At 37.5% G+C, this 18,385-nt stretch overlaps 1 protein-coding gene across 1 annotated transcript in view; it reads right to left on the minus strand.

The window, feature by feature from the left end:
* Window positions 1–18,385, minus strand: part of TRPM7 (transient receptor potential cation channel subfamily M member 7) — a 111,484-nt gene that overhangs the window by 87,204 nt on the left and 5,895 nt on the right. Inside the window, exons 2-3 of the mRNA XM_059372816.1 lie at window positions 8,111–8,190; window positions 1,220–1,258 (exon numbers count right to left, since the gene is read on the minus strand). Of these exons, the coding sequence (XP_059228799.1) occupies window positions 1,220–1,258; window positions 8,111–8,190 (119 nt within the window). The remainder of the gene's footprint in view (window positions 1–1,219; window positions 1,259–8,110; window positions 8,191–18,385) is intronic.

The raw sequence follows: 18,385 nt of genomic DNA on the forward strand, positions 1-18,385 counted from the left end.
ATGCAACTATACAGTGTTTAGTGTAAAAGCATAGTCATATATATACTTTATACTATAAAAATATATAGGATAAAAACCTGTAGTATAGAGTTTAAATGAGGAAAGACAATCTGCAATGAGAGGAAGGCAAAGATGGCCATGGCCCAGGCATACGTCCCGGGAGTCCAACGGCTCAAAAGAGCTAAATTCTGTACCTTGGGAAAATAGCTCTCAAAAAGACAGTAAAATAAACATGAAAAATAAAAATATGAAAACATAGTTTCAGATTAACCAATCTGAGAAAATTCATCTCTACTGTATCTGTATTATACCAAATACTAAAGGAAGATCTTTGGTTTGAGTGGAAAGATACCACCTGGAACTCTGCGTCTAAATGAAGGAATGAATGGGACAGGAAATGGTAAAAAAAAAAAAAAAAAAAAAAAAAAAAAACTCAATATATCTAAAATGAACTTACTTTGTGCACTTTTCTTTCTAGCCTACCTACCAGAAACCTCCAAAGTCTTATATTCCTTCATCAGATCTCAATGAACAACATTAGTATTTACTTAGTATCTGGTCAAGAAAGTTAGGATTCACCAAATCCTATTGAGTTTATATTATTAATCCCTTCAAATATGTGGACTTCTCTTCATCATCACAGCCACTATCTTAATTTAGGCTCTCATTTTTTCCAGAATTATTACAAAACCTTCCAAGCTATTTTTTCTCCTAATCAAATCTCCACAAGATGCCAACTGCTTTTACCAAAGAAGAAAAGCTAAGCAATTTACTTCCCTGTGTATCTTTTTAACATGAAAACAAAACTATGTGACATAGTACACAAGTTTAAATGATCTAGTCCCTACTTATTTCTCCAGATCAAATCTCTCCAATATCCCTGTTATATTCTACATTCTGCAGTTTCCTTACAGAACCATAATCTCTTTTACTGGCAGGCCTTCCCACATCCTGTTCTCTCGGCCTAAATCCCTTTTCCTCAATCAATCTTTACCTAACTAATTCACATTCAACTTTAGAAATCTGTTCACTGAGCAGAGTTTCAGTGAAACTTAGCTTCACTGAGTTTCAAGGAGCCTCGCCCAATCCTTCAACTCCCAAATTTGAGTAAAGTAACCCTCAAATGTAATAACCCGAGTTTTATCCCATCTAACTAATGCTTCTAATAAAATAGTTTTATATTTCAAACTCTGTACAACAGTTTTGTTATTAAACTTACCTGACAAGTTGCTGACAAATCTGACATCCTGGAAGGCATCTATAAAACAAGGTAAATTTAATTACTTAACATTAAAAAAATTTTTTTTTATTTAAACTACATAAAATCCATATAATAGTACAAAACAAAGGAAAACTATATCTTAGCCTAATTGTTCAGTAGATAATATAGGTCATTTATACCTTGATTATACACTCAAATAACAATTTTTTTAAATTCACATAGTTTCCACATTTTTTTGTTGTAGTTGACATATAATGTTACCTTAGTTTCGGGTACACAACACGGTATGTAGTAATTTTATACATTACTCAGTATTCACCAAGATAAAGAGAAGTCACCATCTGCTACCATACAATATTACTATAGTAATATTGACTATATTCCTTGTACTGTAATTTTATCTCCATTATTATTTATAACTGGAAATTTGCACTTCTTAACCCCCCTTCACTTATTTTACCCATTCCCTCACCCACCTAATACTTAAAATAGTTTCCATTTTTTTAAGTACAACTAGTTGTTACAAACCTAAAGAGAAAAAGACTGGCAAATTTAACTACACAAAAATACAACATTTCTACATGACAAAAATATGCCACTCAAAGTCTCAAGACAAAAAAGGAAAAAATTATTGCAGGCAAAAGCTTAGCTTCCCTAATATATATAGAGTTTCATCAAATCTCCATTAAAAAAGGAAAGCACATGAATAGTTCACAAGTAAAAAATATACATATGAAAAGACCATTTGATTATAAAAGTTTTTTTGATCTTTAAGACACTATCTTAAGGAATAGAATTGTCTTTTATGCTGGTGGGAGTATAAACTGATATAATCTTGATGGAAGGCAACTTGGTTATACTCATCACAATGAAAAAAATGTAGATTCCCTCTCAAACTATAATTCCAGTACTAAACTGTAAGCTGAAAAATATTTGTAGCACTTGTGTAAAATGATTAATGTACAAGGTTATTCATTCACTATGGCTTTTATTTTTTTCTAGTAACAAAAAGAAAAACAGGATAGCTAAAATGTTTATCAGTAAGGAACTACAAAGGTGCGCATGGGTGGATCAGTTGGTTAAATGTCTGTCTTTGGCTTGGGTCATAGTCCCAGGGCCCTGGGATCAAGCCCCACATTGTCTCCCAGCTTAGTGGGGAGCCTGCTTCTCCCTCTCCCTCTGCTGCTCCCCCTACTTGTGCTTTCTCTCTCTCCCTCTCTCTCAAAGAAATAAATAAAACCTTTAAAAATAAATAAGGTGGGAAGCCTGAGTGGCTCAATTGGTTAAGCAGCTGCCTTCAACTCAGGTCATGATCCTAGGGTCCTGGGATTGAGTCCCTCATCAGACTCCTCGCTCAGGAGGCTCCCCACTCTGCCTGCTCTGCTTCCTGTTCCCCCTGCTTGTGTGCGTACTCTCTCTGTTAAATAAATAAAATCTTTAAAAAGAAACTAAGGAAGTACTAAAACAAACTATGACCCAGATATATAATTTAAAAGGATGCAATAATTAAAAACAGTGGTTACTGCCAAGATAATAAACATGATGGGTTTAACAGTATGTACTTAAAATTTAAGAGAGAGGAGTAAATATACATCTGCTAGGACATGCAAAGACTGTATCTAGCTATTTCTAGAAGGTATTCCAAAGAACAGTTAGCACTGGTTTTCTTTAGGAAGGGGAATTTATATAGTTAAGGTACTGTGGTAGAAAGGAGGCTTTCGCTTATAAATTTTGGTATCTTATAAATCTATGTATTAACCTATCCATGAAAAACTAATTTTCGAGGCGCCTGGGTGGCTCAGTCATTAGGTGTCTGCCTTCAGCTCAGGTCACGGTCCCGGGGTCCTGGGATCAAGCCCCGCATCTGGCTCCCTGCTTGGTGGGAAGCCTGCTTCTCCCTCTCCCATTCCCCCTGCTTAAAGAATTTAAATAAATTCTTTAAAAAAAAAAAAAAAACTAAACGAATTTTCAAGTTCAACTAGTATTAAGGGCTGGCCCTTTTGGAAAAGTGTGCAACTCTTGATCTTAGCGTTGTGAGTTCAAGCCCCATATTGGATGTAGAGACTACTTAAAAATAAAATTTTACAAAAAAAATTTCAGGGGTGCCTGGGTGGCTCAGTGGGTTAAACCTCTGCCTTCAGCTCAGGTCACGATCTCAGGGTCCTGAGATCAAGCCCCACATCAGGCTCTCTGCTCAGCAGGATGCCTACTACTACCCTCTGCCCCTCTGCCTGCCTCTCTGCCTGCTTGTGATCTCTTTCTCAGTCAAATAAATAAATAAAATCTTAAAAAAAAATTTTCAACTAGCACAGAAAGAAATGACCAGCTACCATTGTTTGAAAATAATGTCTCATATGGAGGCTACAGCCAAAGATACTTAGTACCTAATGTTAAATTTCTATGGCAAAATGAAATGAACAAAATGAACAAAAATGAACAAAAGTATGGGAAATAACTCAACAATATTATCTATTTTTTTTTTTAATAAAGCAAGACCATAATTTTCTCCCAAAGAAAGAACAGTATCTAACTTTAGAACTGGCATACTGAACTAAGGAGATCTAAATTCTAATTCCACCTTTATGAATTATTAGCCATGTGACCTTGGAAATGTCCCTTCTGCTCTCTGGTTAAGAAATACGATGGTACTGGGACCAAGCCGCATGTCAGACTGTGCGTTCAGCGGGGAGTCTGCTTAAGGATTCTCTTCCTTATACCCCTCACTTCACGTGCAGGCACTCTCTAATAAATAAATAAATCTTTTTTTTTTTTAAGATTTTATTTATTTATTTGAGAGAGAGAGCGAGAGAGCACACACAGGCAGAAGGAGATGGAGGAGCAGGCTCTCTGCCAAAGAGGAAGCCTGACAGGGGCTCAATCCCAGGAACCCAGATCATGACCCAAGCTGAAGTCAAACGGACTAAGCTACCTCCGTACCCCAATAAATAAATCTTTAAAAAAAGAAAGAAAGAAAGAAAGAAATGTAATGTTACATTGTAACAAAAAAGACTATTTATTTATTTGACAGACACAGTGAGAAGGGGAACACAAGCCAGGAAGAGGAAGAGGGAGAGGGAGAAGTAGGCTTCCCCCGCTGAGCAGGGAGCCCAATGTGAGGCTCATTCCCAGGACTCTGGGATCATGACCTGAGCTGAAGGCAGACACTTAACAACTGAGCCACCCAGGCACCCTGTAACAAAACACCTTTAATAAGAAATTTAAAAATTCACAGAATGACTGGAAGAGATATTAAGGATATCTGTTTTAATTATTTAACATTTACCATATCTACCAAAAATTGAAGGAATATTAAAAGACATAAAAAAATATTTTCTCAATCATCAAGTAAATGTAAATTTAAGACATACTATCTCCTACTAATCACTGTTCCTTGTGGACAAAAAATGTTATTCTAGTTAATATTCAGTAAAGCAGGGATTCTTGTCACTTCTGGTAATAACATATATTGCTTTAGTCCTTTTGGAAAGCTTTCTGGCATTACATACACTAAGAGGGGGGAAAAAAAGCCTAAACACAAAGGAAGTTTTATCCACTAAGGTCTTCATTACTTAATCATGGCTAAAAATTGAAAACAACCCAAATTTTGCTTAATAATGGAACAGGTATATAAATTGTGGCATATACACTAACAGAATACCAACCACCATTCTTATAAAATAACTGCAGTATCAAAAAATATACTATAACATTTTATAAAAGAGCACATACAGTATTTTACACAGACTCAATGTAGCAACCTTTTAAATCAAAACCTACTGAAGAACTATTACAATTAAATACCAAAATGGTATTAAAATAAATAAATAAATAAATAAATAAGCAAATAAATAAAAATAATAACTGCCTTGGGGTACCTGGGTGGCTCAGTTAGTTAAGGAAGGGTCTGACTATTGATTTTGGCTCAGGTCATGATCTCAGGGTCATGGGATACAGCCCCACACTGGGCTCCCCGCTGGTGTGGAGAGTGCTTAAGATTCTCTCTCTCGGGCGCCTGGGTGGCTCAGAGGGTTAAGCCTCTGTCTTCGGCTCAGGTCATGATCTCAGGGTCCTGGGATTGAGTCCCACATCGGGCTCTCTGCTCAGCAGGGAGCCTGCTTCCTCCTCTCTCTCTCTCTGCCTGCCTCTCTACCTGCTTGTGATCTCTGTCTGTCAAATAAATAAATAAAATCTTTAAAAAAAAAAAAAAAGATTCTCTCTCTCACTCTTAATCATAGGAAACAAACTGAGGATTGCTGGAGGAATGGGGTTGGGGGATAGGGCAACTGGATGATGGATAAGAAGAAAGGCATGTGATAAAATGAGCACTGAGTATTATATAAGACTAAGGAACCACTGAACTCTACCTCTGAAACTAATAATATACTATATGTTAATTAAGTAAATCTTTATAATAAATAAAATATGTACTATATATATTTTTAATGATTTACTTATTTATTTGACACAGAGAGAGAGACCACAAGTAGGCAGAGAGGCAGGCAGAGAGAGGGGCAATCAGGCTCCGCACTGAGCAGAGAGCCCGATGCCGGGCTTGATCCCAGGACCCTGAGATCACGACCTGAGCCGAAGGCAGACGCTTAACCCACCGAGCCACCCAGGAGCCCCCATATTATTTTTTTTTTTTTAAGATTTTTATTTACTTGTCAGAGAGAAAGAGAGCACAAGCAGAGGAAACTGCAGGAAGAGGGAGGAACAGGCTCCCCACTGAGCAAGGAGACCAGCGTGGGACTCAACCCCAGGACTCTGGGATCATGACCAAAGCAGAAGGCAGATGCTTAACTGAATGAGCCACCCAGGCATCTCAGTACCATACTATTTTGATTACTACAGCTTTGTAGTATATCTTGAAATCTGGGTTTGTCAAGAAATGGGCAGAAGAAATGAATAGACATTTCTCCAAAGACATACAAATGGCCAACAGACAAATGAAAAGATGCTCAACATCATTTGGCATCAGGGAAATACAAATCAAAACCAGAATGAGATACCATGTAATACCAGTCAGAATGGCTAAAATTAACAAGTTAGGAAACAACAATGTTGGCAAGGATGCAGAGAAAGGGGAACCCACTTACACTGCTGGTGGGAATGCAAACTGGTGAAGCCATTCTGGAAAACAGTATGCAGGTTCCTCTAAAAGTTGAAAATAGAGCTACCCTATGACCCAGCAATTGTACTACTAGGGATTTAACCCAAAGATACAAATGTAGTGATCCAAAGGGGCACCTGCACCCCAACATTTATAGCAGCAATGTCCACAATAGCCAAACAATGAAAAGAGCCCAGATGTCCATGAACAGATGAATGGATAAAGAAGATGTGCGGTGTTATATACACACACACATATATATACATACACACAATGGAATACTACTTAGCCATCAAAAAACTGAATCTTGCCATTTGCAACAACATGATGGAACTAGAGTGTATTACTTTAAACGAAATGAGTCAATCAGAGAAAGACAATCATATATTCTCACTCAATATGTGGAATTTAATAAACAAAACAGAGGATCATAGGGGAAGAGAGGAAAAACTAAAACAAAATGAAATCAGAGAGGGAGACAAACCATAAGAGGCTCTTAATCATAGGAACCTGAGGATTACTAAAGGGGAGAGGGGTAATTGGGAAATGGGGTAACTGGATGATGAACATTAAGGAAGGCATGTGATATACTGGGTATTAATGTAAGACTGATGAACATTGACCTTGACTTCTGAAATCAATGCTATACTATATATTAATTGGATTTAAATTTTTTTAAAAACTGAAAAAAAAATACGAGATTTTGAAAATTTCCAACTTTATTCCCCCTTCTCAAGACTGCTTTGGCTACACAAGGTCTTATGTGGTTTCATTTTAGGATTAATTTGTTCTAGCTCTGAATTTGGCTATGTTTTTGTAGCAGTCATATATCAAATAGACGTAAAAGTTGCAAAGAAGTTAACTGGCTAGAGAACAAGGTTTGATAGGAAATAAGAAAGGTAAGAAGATCCAAAAATCTTATAAATGCCTTTCTCAACTAATTTTTCCTAAGTGTCTATGAAGAGAAGTTCTCCGTATTCTAGAAAATAACTCTTTCTTTGATTTGTCCTTTTAAGTTTTTATCTATTTTTAGGCCTCAGGAAAAAAAATTTATGAAAAATGTTACTTCAATAAATACCTCAAGAGGTCAACTTTTTCTTAAATTTTAACTAGTGTCTTAAATTTTTCTATTATCAAAGCCATGTGAAACATCAAAGTCGGTCAGAATGGTCTACAATCTCTGATGATAGGTTTTTTAGCAGATGCTGAGCTGTATCTATATTCTGACAAATACAGGAACTATTAGGTTTGTATTGATTTCTTTAGCATCAACAAACCATAGTATTGGGTATTCAACAGATGTTCAATAAATAAAAACACATTTTTAATTTCTCAAAACAGTGGATCAGTTAAAAAAGTCTTAACTGCCCTATCTTTGTAATATACCAGTATGATCTGTGGGAGCTTAGGGATAAAGGAATAATACTCTGAAGAATTCAGAGGTTTTATGCTGCAAACGTCATTAAGAACTCCAGAATACCTTTACTGTGCTAATGATCTCTCCTCTCTCTCTCTTTTTTTTTTTTTAAAGATTTTACTTTTTTTATTTGAGAGAGAGAGAGAGCACACAAGTAGGGATAGGAAAAAGGAGGCTCCCACTGAGCTAGGACCCCAACATGGGTCTCGATCCCAGGACCGCAGGATCATGACCTGAGTCGAAGGCAGACAGACATCAACCAACTAAGCCACCCATAATAATTTTGGTTTTTAATAAGCAAACAGCAATGTGATTTACATCCAAATTTCTAGAAGAACCCAAAAAACAAGGGTATGCTTACCTGTGAGGGTCTTTGGAACTTGGTATAATATATACACATTCCCTCTTGGTCAAAGTGCTTTCTATCCAGGATTTCTGGGACTGAAACAAAAAGTTTTAAAAGATGGTTTATAAATTAATGTAACCCACTGATAGTATAATGAAATAATTTAAAGATAAGTACAAAAAAGAAATAGTTCTATACTATTTAATTTTTTTCCATTCACTAAGCATTTACCAAGAGTATATAGTAAAGACTTACTCAAGACAACACACCTAAATATAACAATCATTCTATTCAAGCCCACTGTGATTTAGATTACTAAATCAACATATTGCAAAGATAATGTTGCTTCACATATTAAGGAGAGGAACATCAAGTTTCAGATTTCAATATGGGCCAAATACCTCAAGAGGGGCTGGTATGATCCCAGAAGTGGATCACTTAGAAACGAATTAAAAGTGATTGTAAGATTTAACTAAAAAATATATATATATTTTATTCCTAATTTAAGTATATACAACATAAGGGTGTGGACGGTTAATGGTATACAGACAGAAAAAGATACCAAGCAACTCCTAATCAAAAGAAAAATAGTATCAGGAAAAATAGACCGTAACATCAACAGGGATAGGGTAGGTTATTACATGATTACAAATGTCTGATTCACCAGATTGTGGTTACAATCTTAAATATGTATAACCAAATAGTCGCAAATTCATAATGCAAAAAATTAACAGCATAAGGCAAATCTAAGATCACAGTTGAAGATTAACACATTTCCCTCAATTACTATAAATCTGAAATAATATTTAAAATTTAAAAGGTATTTTTAAATTAATTTTTTATACCACTATTTAAGTTTCTGCCTAGATCCTTAGACTCTCAGACTCTGGATCCTCATCTGCTACTTGTGACTGATTAAAAAGGAAGAAGCATTATGTGCTGGCTCAGATGAAACTTTTATAAATTAGAGTAGATTTTTATAAATTAGAGTAGATTAAACAGAGTAGATTAAAAAATACAGAATCCATCCTCTATACAACACTATCAGGACAGTCCAAAAAGGAAGAGCCAATGTTCTAAAAAGAAACCTCTGAGAGAATAGACATTCTAGACAATATTATGATTGGTGAAGGTCTGCAGGTTCCTCTCAAAACCTTCAGGTACCCCAATAATAAACCTTAGTCTACTCCCCTAATGCTTGCTAATTCTAGTAAATTCTGCCAAAATTCATCTCTCCTGTGAAAGAGTCCCACATCAGGCTCTCTGTTCCATGGGAAGACTGCATCTCCCTATCCCACTCCCCCTGCCCGTGTTCCCTCACTCTCTCTGCATCTCCCTCTGTCAAATAGATAAATAAAATCTTTGGGGGGGGAAAAAAAGTTGTGTTTTTTTTTTTTTAATTTGTCATAGAGAGCAAGAGTGTGTGTGCGCACGTACTAGCAAGGGGAGCAACAGGTATAGACAGAAGGAGGTTCCCTGCTGAGCAAGGATTTTGATGAAGGGCTCATCCCAGAACCTTAGGATCGAGACCTGAGCCAAAGGCAACAGCTTAACCAACTGAGCCACCCAGGTCCCCTAAATGGTTCTTTAAATAGACTCACTCATGTGGGAACAAATTACACCATGATACCCTAGTTATAAAAATCAAAGGATAACCTCTAGAACACAGGGCCCTGTATCAGCAAAATATCCTATATACTAGAGCTCACTTAGCCTAATTCCTCCACCACCTTTCTATTCCAATTAAAATCTGGTATTCCTTTGAAAAACTTGCTTTCCCTACACCTGGGGGCAGGGGGAGCAGGACTGTCTCTAGAATCACTGTACCAAAAATTCGTGTTTGCTTCTAGAATACACCTGGCAAACCCAACCCTGATTCACCTTTATTGCCCAACTTTTCCGTAACTGCTTACTTACTGTTAATGTAACTAGACAAAAGAGAACAATGGCCTCTAGTTCCACTTTAAAACATGGACCACAAACCTCAAATGCTTCTTAATGATGCCCAATAATCACATTATACATCCCTCGTCCATTTTGTCATTCTCCTATATGATTTCACACTACATCCTTCTCTCCTAAACCTCCAAACCTCCTTCTCCATTCTCACTCTCAACAGATGAACTTACTTCCCATTTAACTGAAGAAATTTAAACAACCAGAAGAGAACATGGACAAGCTTCTATCATATATATCCACCATAAGTATCTATACCCACATATTCTGCCTTCTTTCCTGTGACTATACGCACTTCTTTTTAAGTCCAACCATTCCTCTTGTGCCCTAAATCCCATACACCTCATTAAAGGAAATTCTCCACCAATTCCTTATTTTTTTTTTTTGTTTGTTCTTTATTAACTCACTCCCATCAGCACACAACATGTTATTCTTCTCATTTTAAAAAACAAAACACAACAAACTTTTGCTGGACTCCACCTTCCCCTCAAGCTACCACTCCATGACTCTGCCTCCATCTACAGTAGATTCCTGGTAGAAGTTCTTCCCTTTTCTTCTCCTTCCACACTTTCTAAAACTCACTCCAGTCAGGCATTCAAGTCAACCACTCTCTCTAAGTAAGTTTCAATAAGGGATGCCTGGGTCAGTTGCAGCATATGCCTTGGGCTTAGGTCATGAGCCCAGGGTCCAGGGAATGAGCCCCACATCGGGTTCCCTGCTCAGTAGAGAGCCTGCTTCTCCATCTTCCTCTGCTGCTCCCTCTGCTTGTGTGTGCTCTTTCTCTCAAATATATAAAATCTTTAAAAATAGAAAGAAAGAAGCTCCAACAAGATCACCAATGACTTTCCCTAAATCCAAACTTAGAATTTTCAGGGCTCATCTTCATTGACCTATCCAGCAGCATTTAAGAAAGTTGCCATTCTCAACCTTCTTTAAACATCTTCATCAGTTAGTTTGGTCTTCTCTTCACTGGTCACTCCATTAATCTCCCTTGCTGATCCCCCCACTCTTCTTCCCAATCTTTTTCTGTTTTCTTTTTTTTTTTAATATTTTATTTACTTATTTGAAAGAGAGAGCGTGTATGCACACAAGCAGGGAGAACTGCAGAGGGAGAAGGAGGCTCCCCACTAAACAGGGTGCACAACACAGGGCTTGATCCCACAAACCTGAGATCATGAACGAAGCCAAAGATAGATGCTTAACCGACTGAGCCACCCAGGCACCCCTCTTTCTCCCCAATCTTTGGACTTCTTTTTTTCCAATTATATTCATTCATACTTTGAACTTTTTTTCCCCAATTACATTCACTCTTTCAGTGCTTACATACAGTTTATCACAATATACTGGATGACTCCCAAATTTGTATTTCCATGCTAGATCCCTCCCTAAACTCCATGTTCATATAGCCAACTGCCCACTCAACAGCTTCATTTTGATGTCTAACAGGCATCTTCTTTTTTTTTCTTTTTAAGATTTTATTTATTTTTTTTTAAGATAGTATTTATTTATTTATTTGTTTGTTTGTTTGACAGAGATCCCAAGTAGGCAGAAAGGCCGGCAGAGAGAGGGAGGAGGAAGCAGGCTCCCCACTGAGCAGAAAGCCTGATGCAGGGCTGGATCCCAGGACTCTGGGATCATGACCTGAGCGGAAGACACAGGCGTTAACCCATCTACTCATTTCTTATAGTCTTCCTCATCTCAGTAAATGTCAACTCTATTCCTCCAGTTCTATTTTCTTAAGGCAAAAATCTTAGTGACATTCTTGATTTTCTCTTTATCGACTTCATAAATAGTCTCATGAGCAAAATCTGACAACTTGCCTTCAAAACATATCCAGAATCCAGCCACTTCCCACTCCTCCACTGCTACTATTCTAGGCCAAGCCATCATCACTTCTTGCCTGGCTTACCAGAATCCATTCATGTCACCCTTGTCATCTTACAGTCTATTCATCATCAGATAAAGTAATATTTTTCCTTTGAAAGAATATAAAAAGAGTTTATTCAGTGTGTATTTGGATATGCAACAATTTGAAATTATTTTAACAATCATTAATGCACAAAATCTTACATGTCATACAACTCTATGCCAAGATTCCAACTTTCTTCCATGCAACAGAGATGAAGATCTAAATGGAAACCTAGCTAAGTCTTAAGCATAAAGTAATATTTTGAAAAATAAATAGGGTTGCCTGGATGGTGCTGTTGGCTTTAGCTACTTATAACAATAAGGGGGACAAGCTAAGGATAACATGCAACATAGCTACACCTCAAAGACATTAAGTAAAAAAAAGTAAGGCACCTAAGATCACATAATTGCACTTACATGAAATTTCTAGAAAAGACAAAACCACAGAAACAATGTTTAGTAAACACCTGAGGCTGAAAGTAAGAACAGTGATAAATTGCAAACAAATATAAGAGAACTTTGTGAGAGGACAGAAGTGTTCTAAAACTGAATTGCGGTGGCTATAAAACTAAATAAATGTATTACGAACCATCAAGGGATGCCTAGGTGGGCCAGTCGGTTAAGTGTCTGTTGTCAGCTCAGGTCCAGATGCCAGATTCCTTGGATCCAGCCTCCCCTCCCAACGCTCAGCCAGGGAACCTGCTTCTTCCTCTCCTTCCTTCCCTGTCACCCTGCTCATGCTCTCTCTCAAAAAAATAAAATCTTTTTTTTTTTTAATCAAACATATATACTTACAAAGGGCAAATTTTAGAATATGTGCATTATACCAAAATGAAGTTGTCTGAAAGGCAGGGGAGGGTTGTTAAGAAAGATGTAAAACAGAATGAAGAGGTCAAATGAATGTTTAATCAGAGTTCCAGAAGGAGAAAAGGGAAAGAATGGGCAAAGGCAATGTTTAAAGAGATAAGAAGACTTTCCCAGAACTGATGAAAAACACCAATCTATAGATTCTGAGAACCCAACATGAAGATAAAGAAAAAAACCTTAAAATACAGTTAATTTAGAGTAAGTCAGAGATAGAATATTCCAGAAGTGATCTACTACAGTTACAAGTTCATAAAATGCCTTTAGGCATATGTTTTCAAATGCAAACTCCCTGAAGACAGTGGTTGTTTTATTGTTTTGTTTTGAGTAACCTCTACACCCAACATGAGGATCCAATTTACAACCACTAGATCAAGAATCACATGCTTTTCAACTGAGCCAAGCCAGGCACCCCAGAAAGTGGTTGTTTAGAATTTGCTCTGTATAACAAATGAAGGTCAAAGGAGTACAAATTGGGGAGGGGGAAGGGGGCCGCGCGGGGTGTCTTCCTAGGTGCTAACGAAATAAAGACTCCCATAACACCACAAGCTTGGCATGGTCTCTCAGAAAAACAAACTGGGATCACAGATTGCACACAAGGCAGCGTCAACTATTCCACTTTGGTGGGAGACCCTAGATCAACCATGCAGCAGACAGCTTAGGTGCAAGATGATAAGATACACAATGAGTAGTAGATTTCAAAGTCCTCCACAAGGGAAATGTTCAGTTTCAGGAGTCACTGCACAAAGGGAAACCCAAAGCCATGACTCCTCTATTACTAGATATAAGTTCCCAATCCACATATAATTTACCCATATTATCACATAAAAGATGCTGCCTAAAAAAACAGTTCACATTGCATCTTTTGTAAACCCTTTGCCCAAGAGATAACTTTAGGTAGTAGATACATTGTGTTTGTCAGGCACTGTTCTAAATATCTTATATGTATTAACTCATCCTATGCTCACAGTAATTCTATAAATTGGGTACTATTAGTATCCCCAGATTATAGATGCAGCGACTACTTAGACATAGAAGTTAGTGAACTGCTCAAAGTTACACAGCTAATAGTTTGCCCTGACTCCAAAACCCCTACTGATTTTTTTTTTAAGATTTTATTTATTTATTTGACAGAAATCACAAGTAGACGGAGAGGCAGGCAGAGAGAGAGAGGGAAGCAGGCTCCCCGCTGAGCAGAGAGCCCGATGCGGGACTCGATCCCAGGATCCTGAGATCATGACCTGAGCCGAAGGCAGCGGCTTAACCCACTGAGCCACCCAGGCGCCCCAAAACCTCTACTGATTTTTTAAGAAAAATTTAAAATAAGTATTTCAAGACCACTTGATGACATGCTTTAAATAAGCCACTGAGCAGAAATACATTAAAGGGGGAATTCCTATGTGATCGTTCCGTATATAATTTTCTGAACATGGAAAAAACGAAAACAGAAGGGCTAAAATACTTCTAAAAGACATTGTTTTCTTGTTTTTGTTTTTGTTTTTCAAAGTCCCAACATGAGCATACTTCCTCACTTCTCTGCAGCTATGTAGCTGAAGAGTTGAGGCTTTTGAGTCAGAGTGTCAGGTTCAAACCCCTGCTCTGCTGCTTACGTTCTTTGTGACCCCAGGCAAGTTCCAAAACTCTCTGATCTTCAGATCCCTTATCTGTTCTTCCTTTCTTTACCTCTGCTGGGCTGGTAGCCAGCTGCAGACCCAAGCTCCACTTTCAGCTTCAGGTACAGCTGGCTCAAAGGAACTCCAAGCATGTCTCATTTTCTTTCTGGGACCAGTGGCTAAGGAAGGCAAGTTCTTCTCATAGTGTCTTTCAGTTCTGTCTCTCACTAAAAGGTACTGTTAATTACTAACTACTGCTAACTAGTATTAGCTTTTCCCCTATTCTGTTCCTTAGCTGCAGCCTGCCTGAAACAATGCTAGCTAATAGTTCAAACAGGGTTGGGGATGGAGGAATCAGATCAACAGATTTCAAAATGACTGCTCTACAGCAATGAACTAATGGCCCAGTTAAGTCTAAATGCTGGTTTGCAAAACTTTGGATATATATTCACTGAAATACTCCTAAAATTGAATGACAGGTATATATGTGTCCTAAAAAATAGGCCTTGGCCAGATTGGCCAACACGGCATGGTATATCAACCCATGCTCTGAATCCCACAAAAGCGTGGATCTTTTCATGTTCCTCTGAGTCAATTCAATCCAACAAGCATGTACCACACCCTTCATATTCTTCTACATGGTTTCTTCAACACTAAAATACCTCTACCCACTTCTACCATCCCAGCAGATCCTTGTATTAAGTAATAGTTGCTTTTCAGTGACAGGGGAAGAATTAAAGAATTAAAGAATTTTAGGTGTTCATTAATGAAGTTATTTTTCTTGCAGCAATTTGAATAGAAAAAGCATTTAAGGGGTGCCTGGGTGGCTCAGTCAGTTAAGCATTCAACTCTTGGCTGGCTCAGGTCTGATCTTAGGGTCATGAAATTGAGCCTCACATCAGATTCTGTGCTGTCCCTACCCACTCCCAAAAGCATTCAAATAAAGCATATATATATACATACATTATACATTTACACACACGCGCGCGCACATAAAACCTGAACACCAGTGAGCAAAAAATCTAGTACTCTTGAGTACAAATATCTAGCTTTTTTCCAGAAACAATGGTCTTTTCTAATCACCATCAACCTAAGACACTCCAGTCACTTTAGGTATTCATTTTTTGAGTATTTTGATAAAATAAATAACTACTCAAAACAGGAATGCTGTCGGGGATTTCAGGTCTTAGTACAAATCTTGCTCACAGATTAGTTTCATTTTACCATTCTTAATTCTAAACAAACAGCCAGTACTATCCCTTCACAACCTCAAATCTTCCATGGTAGTTTCTAATTGGCAAATCCATCCAAAATTTTAATGAAATGGTCTGCTAAGTCACTTAAATTGTTATCACTCTTGATGCTCACAAATTTTTACCAAATTTTGTGCCTACATTTGTATGTTTCAAGACTATCTCTTACAGCTTCCTCAACATTAAGTATTCACCAATTCTGCTTATTTCGAAGGCTTACTGCCTTTCACTTTGTGTAGTTGTCAAGTGTAAATATATTCTCCCCACACACAGCATTCCTGTTTTTCACGGCCCTCATTTATTGCATTAGGGATTGGCTTCGCACACCTGATAGCCACATACCCCAGGTAACAGTTATAAATCCTTTCCAATAATAGGTTTCTGCATTTTTTGAAATTCTGTTTCTGCTCTGCCGTCAGATACCCAATGAAATGTGCCTTTAATTCTCAGTATAAATTCTGATTTATACTCCTTTTGCTCGCCTGCATTACTGAATTTTACCAAGAGGTGGCATACTCTAAACACAAACCTAAAAATTCTTTTTTTATTTTATTTATTTATTTGACAGAGAGAAATCACAAATAGGCAGAGAGGCAGACAGAGAGAGAGGAAGGGAAGCAGGCCCCCTGCTGAGCAGAGAGGCCGATGCGGGACTCGATCCCAGAACCCTGAGATCATGACCTGAGCCGAAGGCAGCGGCTTAACCCACTGAGCCACCCAGGCGCCCCTAAAAATTCCTAAACTTAACAATCTTTTTTTTTTTTAAAGATTTATTTATTTATTTATTTATTTGACAGAGAGAGATCACAAGTAGGTAGAGAGGCAGGCAGAGAGAGAGAGGAGGAAGCAGGCTCCCTGCTGAGCAGAGAGCCTGATGTGGGGCTCGATCCCAGGACCCTGGGATCATGACCTGAGCTGAAGGCAGAGGCTTAACCCACTGAGCCACCCAGGCGCCCCAAATTCCTAAACTTAAATGCTTCAAGTGAAGTAAAAACTAAATCCGAACACAGAATGTTAGCACTAGAAAGAAACTTTTATTTCAAGATTTTTATTTATTTATTTATTTATTTAGAGAGATACAGCAAATGGGCAGGAGGGGTAGAGGGAGAGAAAGAAAGAGAATCTTCAGCAGGCGTCACGCCCAGCACAGAGACCAACAAGGAGCCGATCTCAAAACCCCAAAATCATGACCTGAGGGAAATCAAGAGTCTGACACTTAACAGAGTGACCCACCGAGGCATATACTATAAAGCAAACAATGATGGGACACAAGCTGGCTCACCTGGGGTTGAGTTCAAGCCCCACAATGGGTGTGGAAATTACTAAAATAAAACTTTAAAAAAACAAGAAAATACTGATAAATGATTACACTAAATTAAAAAGCAATGTAACATCAACAGCCTAAAAAATAAGTAAACAGCCTACCATTAACCAAGTGAAAAATTAAAAAGCTACAGGCTGGAGAAGATATTTGCAGCTCATAAATCACTCTCCCCCTAAGTTTTCAGGATACCTAAAGAACTTCTACAAGCAAATAAATAAGAAAAAGATAATCCAATAGAAAACTGAGAAAAGATTATAAATAGGCAATTCACAAGAGAGGAAGGAACCACCGCCAAAAACCCATAACCTGAAATACTCAGGTATTAGTGGTGACATGCAAATTAAAACAATGGGGAACTATTTCATATTCATGAGTCCAGCAAAATAAAAGAACCCAATCAATGAAGTGTGGCAAAGATATTGAAAGAAGTAGGAACCCTCATATACTTTACAGGAAATATAAACCACACAACTACTCTGGTCAACACTTTAGCAATATCTATAAAATTGAAGATGCACCTATCTTATGATTTATAATTCCACTTCCAATATATATGTATCCTAGAAAAATTCTCACATTTGTACATAAGATGATACATACAAGAATGCTTTATCACTGTATGTAAAAAACTGGAAATAATCAAACTGCCTAATAACAGTAAAATGGACAACAGTATATCCATATAATATATAGCAGTTAGAAGAGGCGAACTAAGTACGCATGGCAAGGCTGTTGTGCAGAGAAGTAAACTGTTTACTTGAATGGAAATAAAGACAAAGAAAAATAAATAAAAACAAAGTAACAGGAGTAAACTAGACTTCACATGTATTATTAAGATGAATAAATCTCCAAAAACCTAATATTGATTTTTACAAAAGTCCATATATATAAAACTTACAAATATCAAATTTCCAAGTCAAATTTTCATTCATATTCAAACTAATCTAGTAATTGCAAAACTATATCTAAGTTATTTTTTATCAACTCAAATAAGTAACTCATATCAAGACCCACAGATAGGGGTGCCTGGGTGGCTCAGTGGGTTAAGCCTCTACCTTCGGCTCAGGTCATGATCCCAGAGGCCTGGGATCGAGTCCCGCATAGGGCTCTCTGCTCAGCAGGGAGCCTGCTTCTCCTCATCTCTCTCTCTGTCTGTCTCTCTGCCTATTTGTGATCTCTCTCTCTCTGTCAAATAAATAAATAAAATCTTAAAAAAAAAAAAAAAAAGACCCACAGATAGCCAAATAATACTCACACTAAATTAATCTCTATTTTTCTGTATTTGAGTACATCTAGATACCAAGCTTAAAAAAGGCACTTAATAGCCTGGATGGCTCAGTCATTTAAGCGTAGTACTTGGTGTTTCAGCTCA

Source organism: Mustela nigripes, chromosome 13, assembly GCF_022355385.1.
Source record: "Mustela nigripes isolate SB6536 chromosome 13, MUSNIG.SB6536, whole genome shotgun sequence".
NCBI lineage: Eukaryota > Metazoa > Chordata > Mammalia > Carnivora > Mustelidae > Mustela > Mustela nigripes.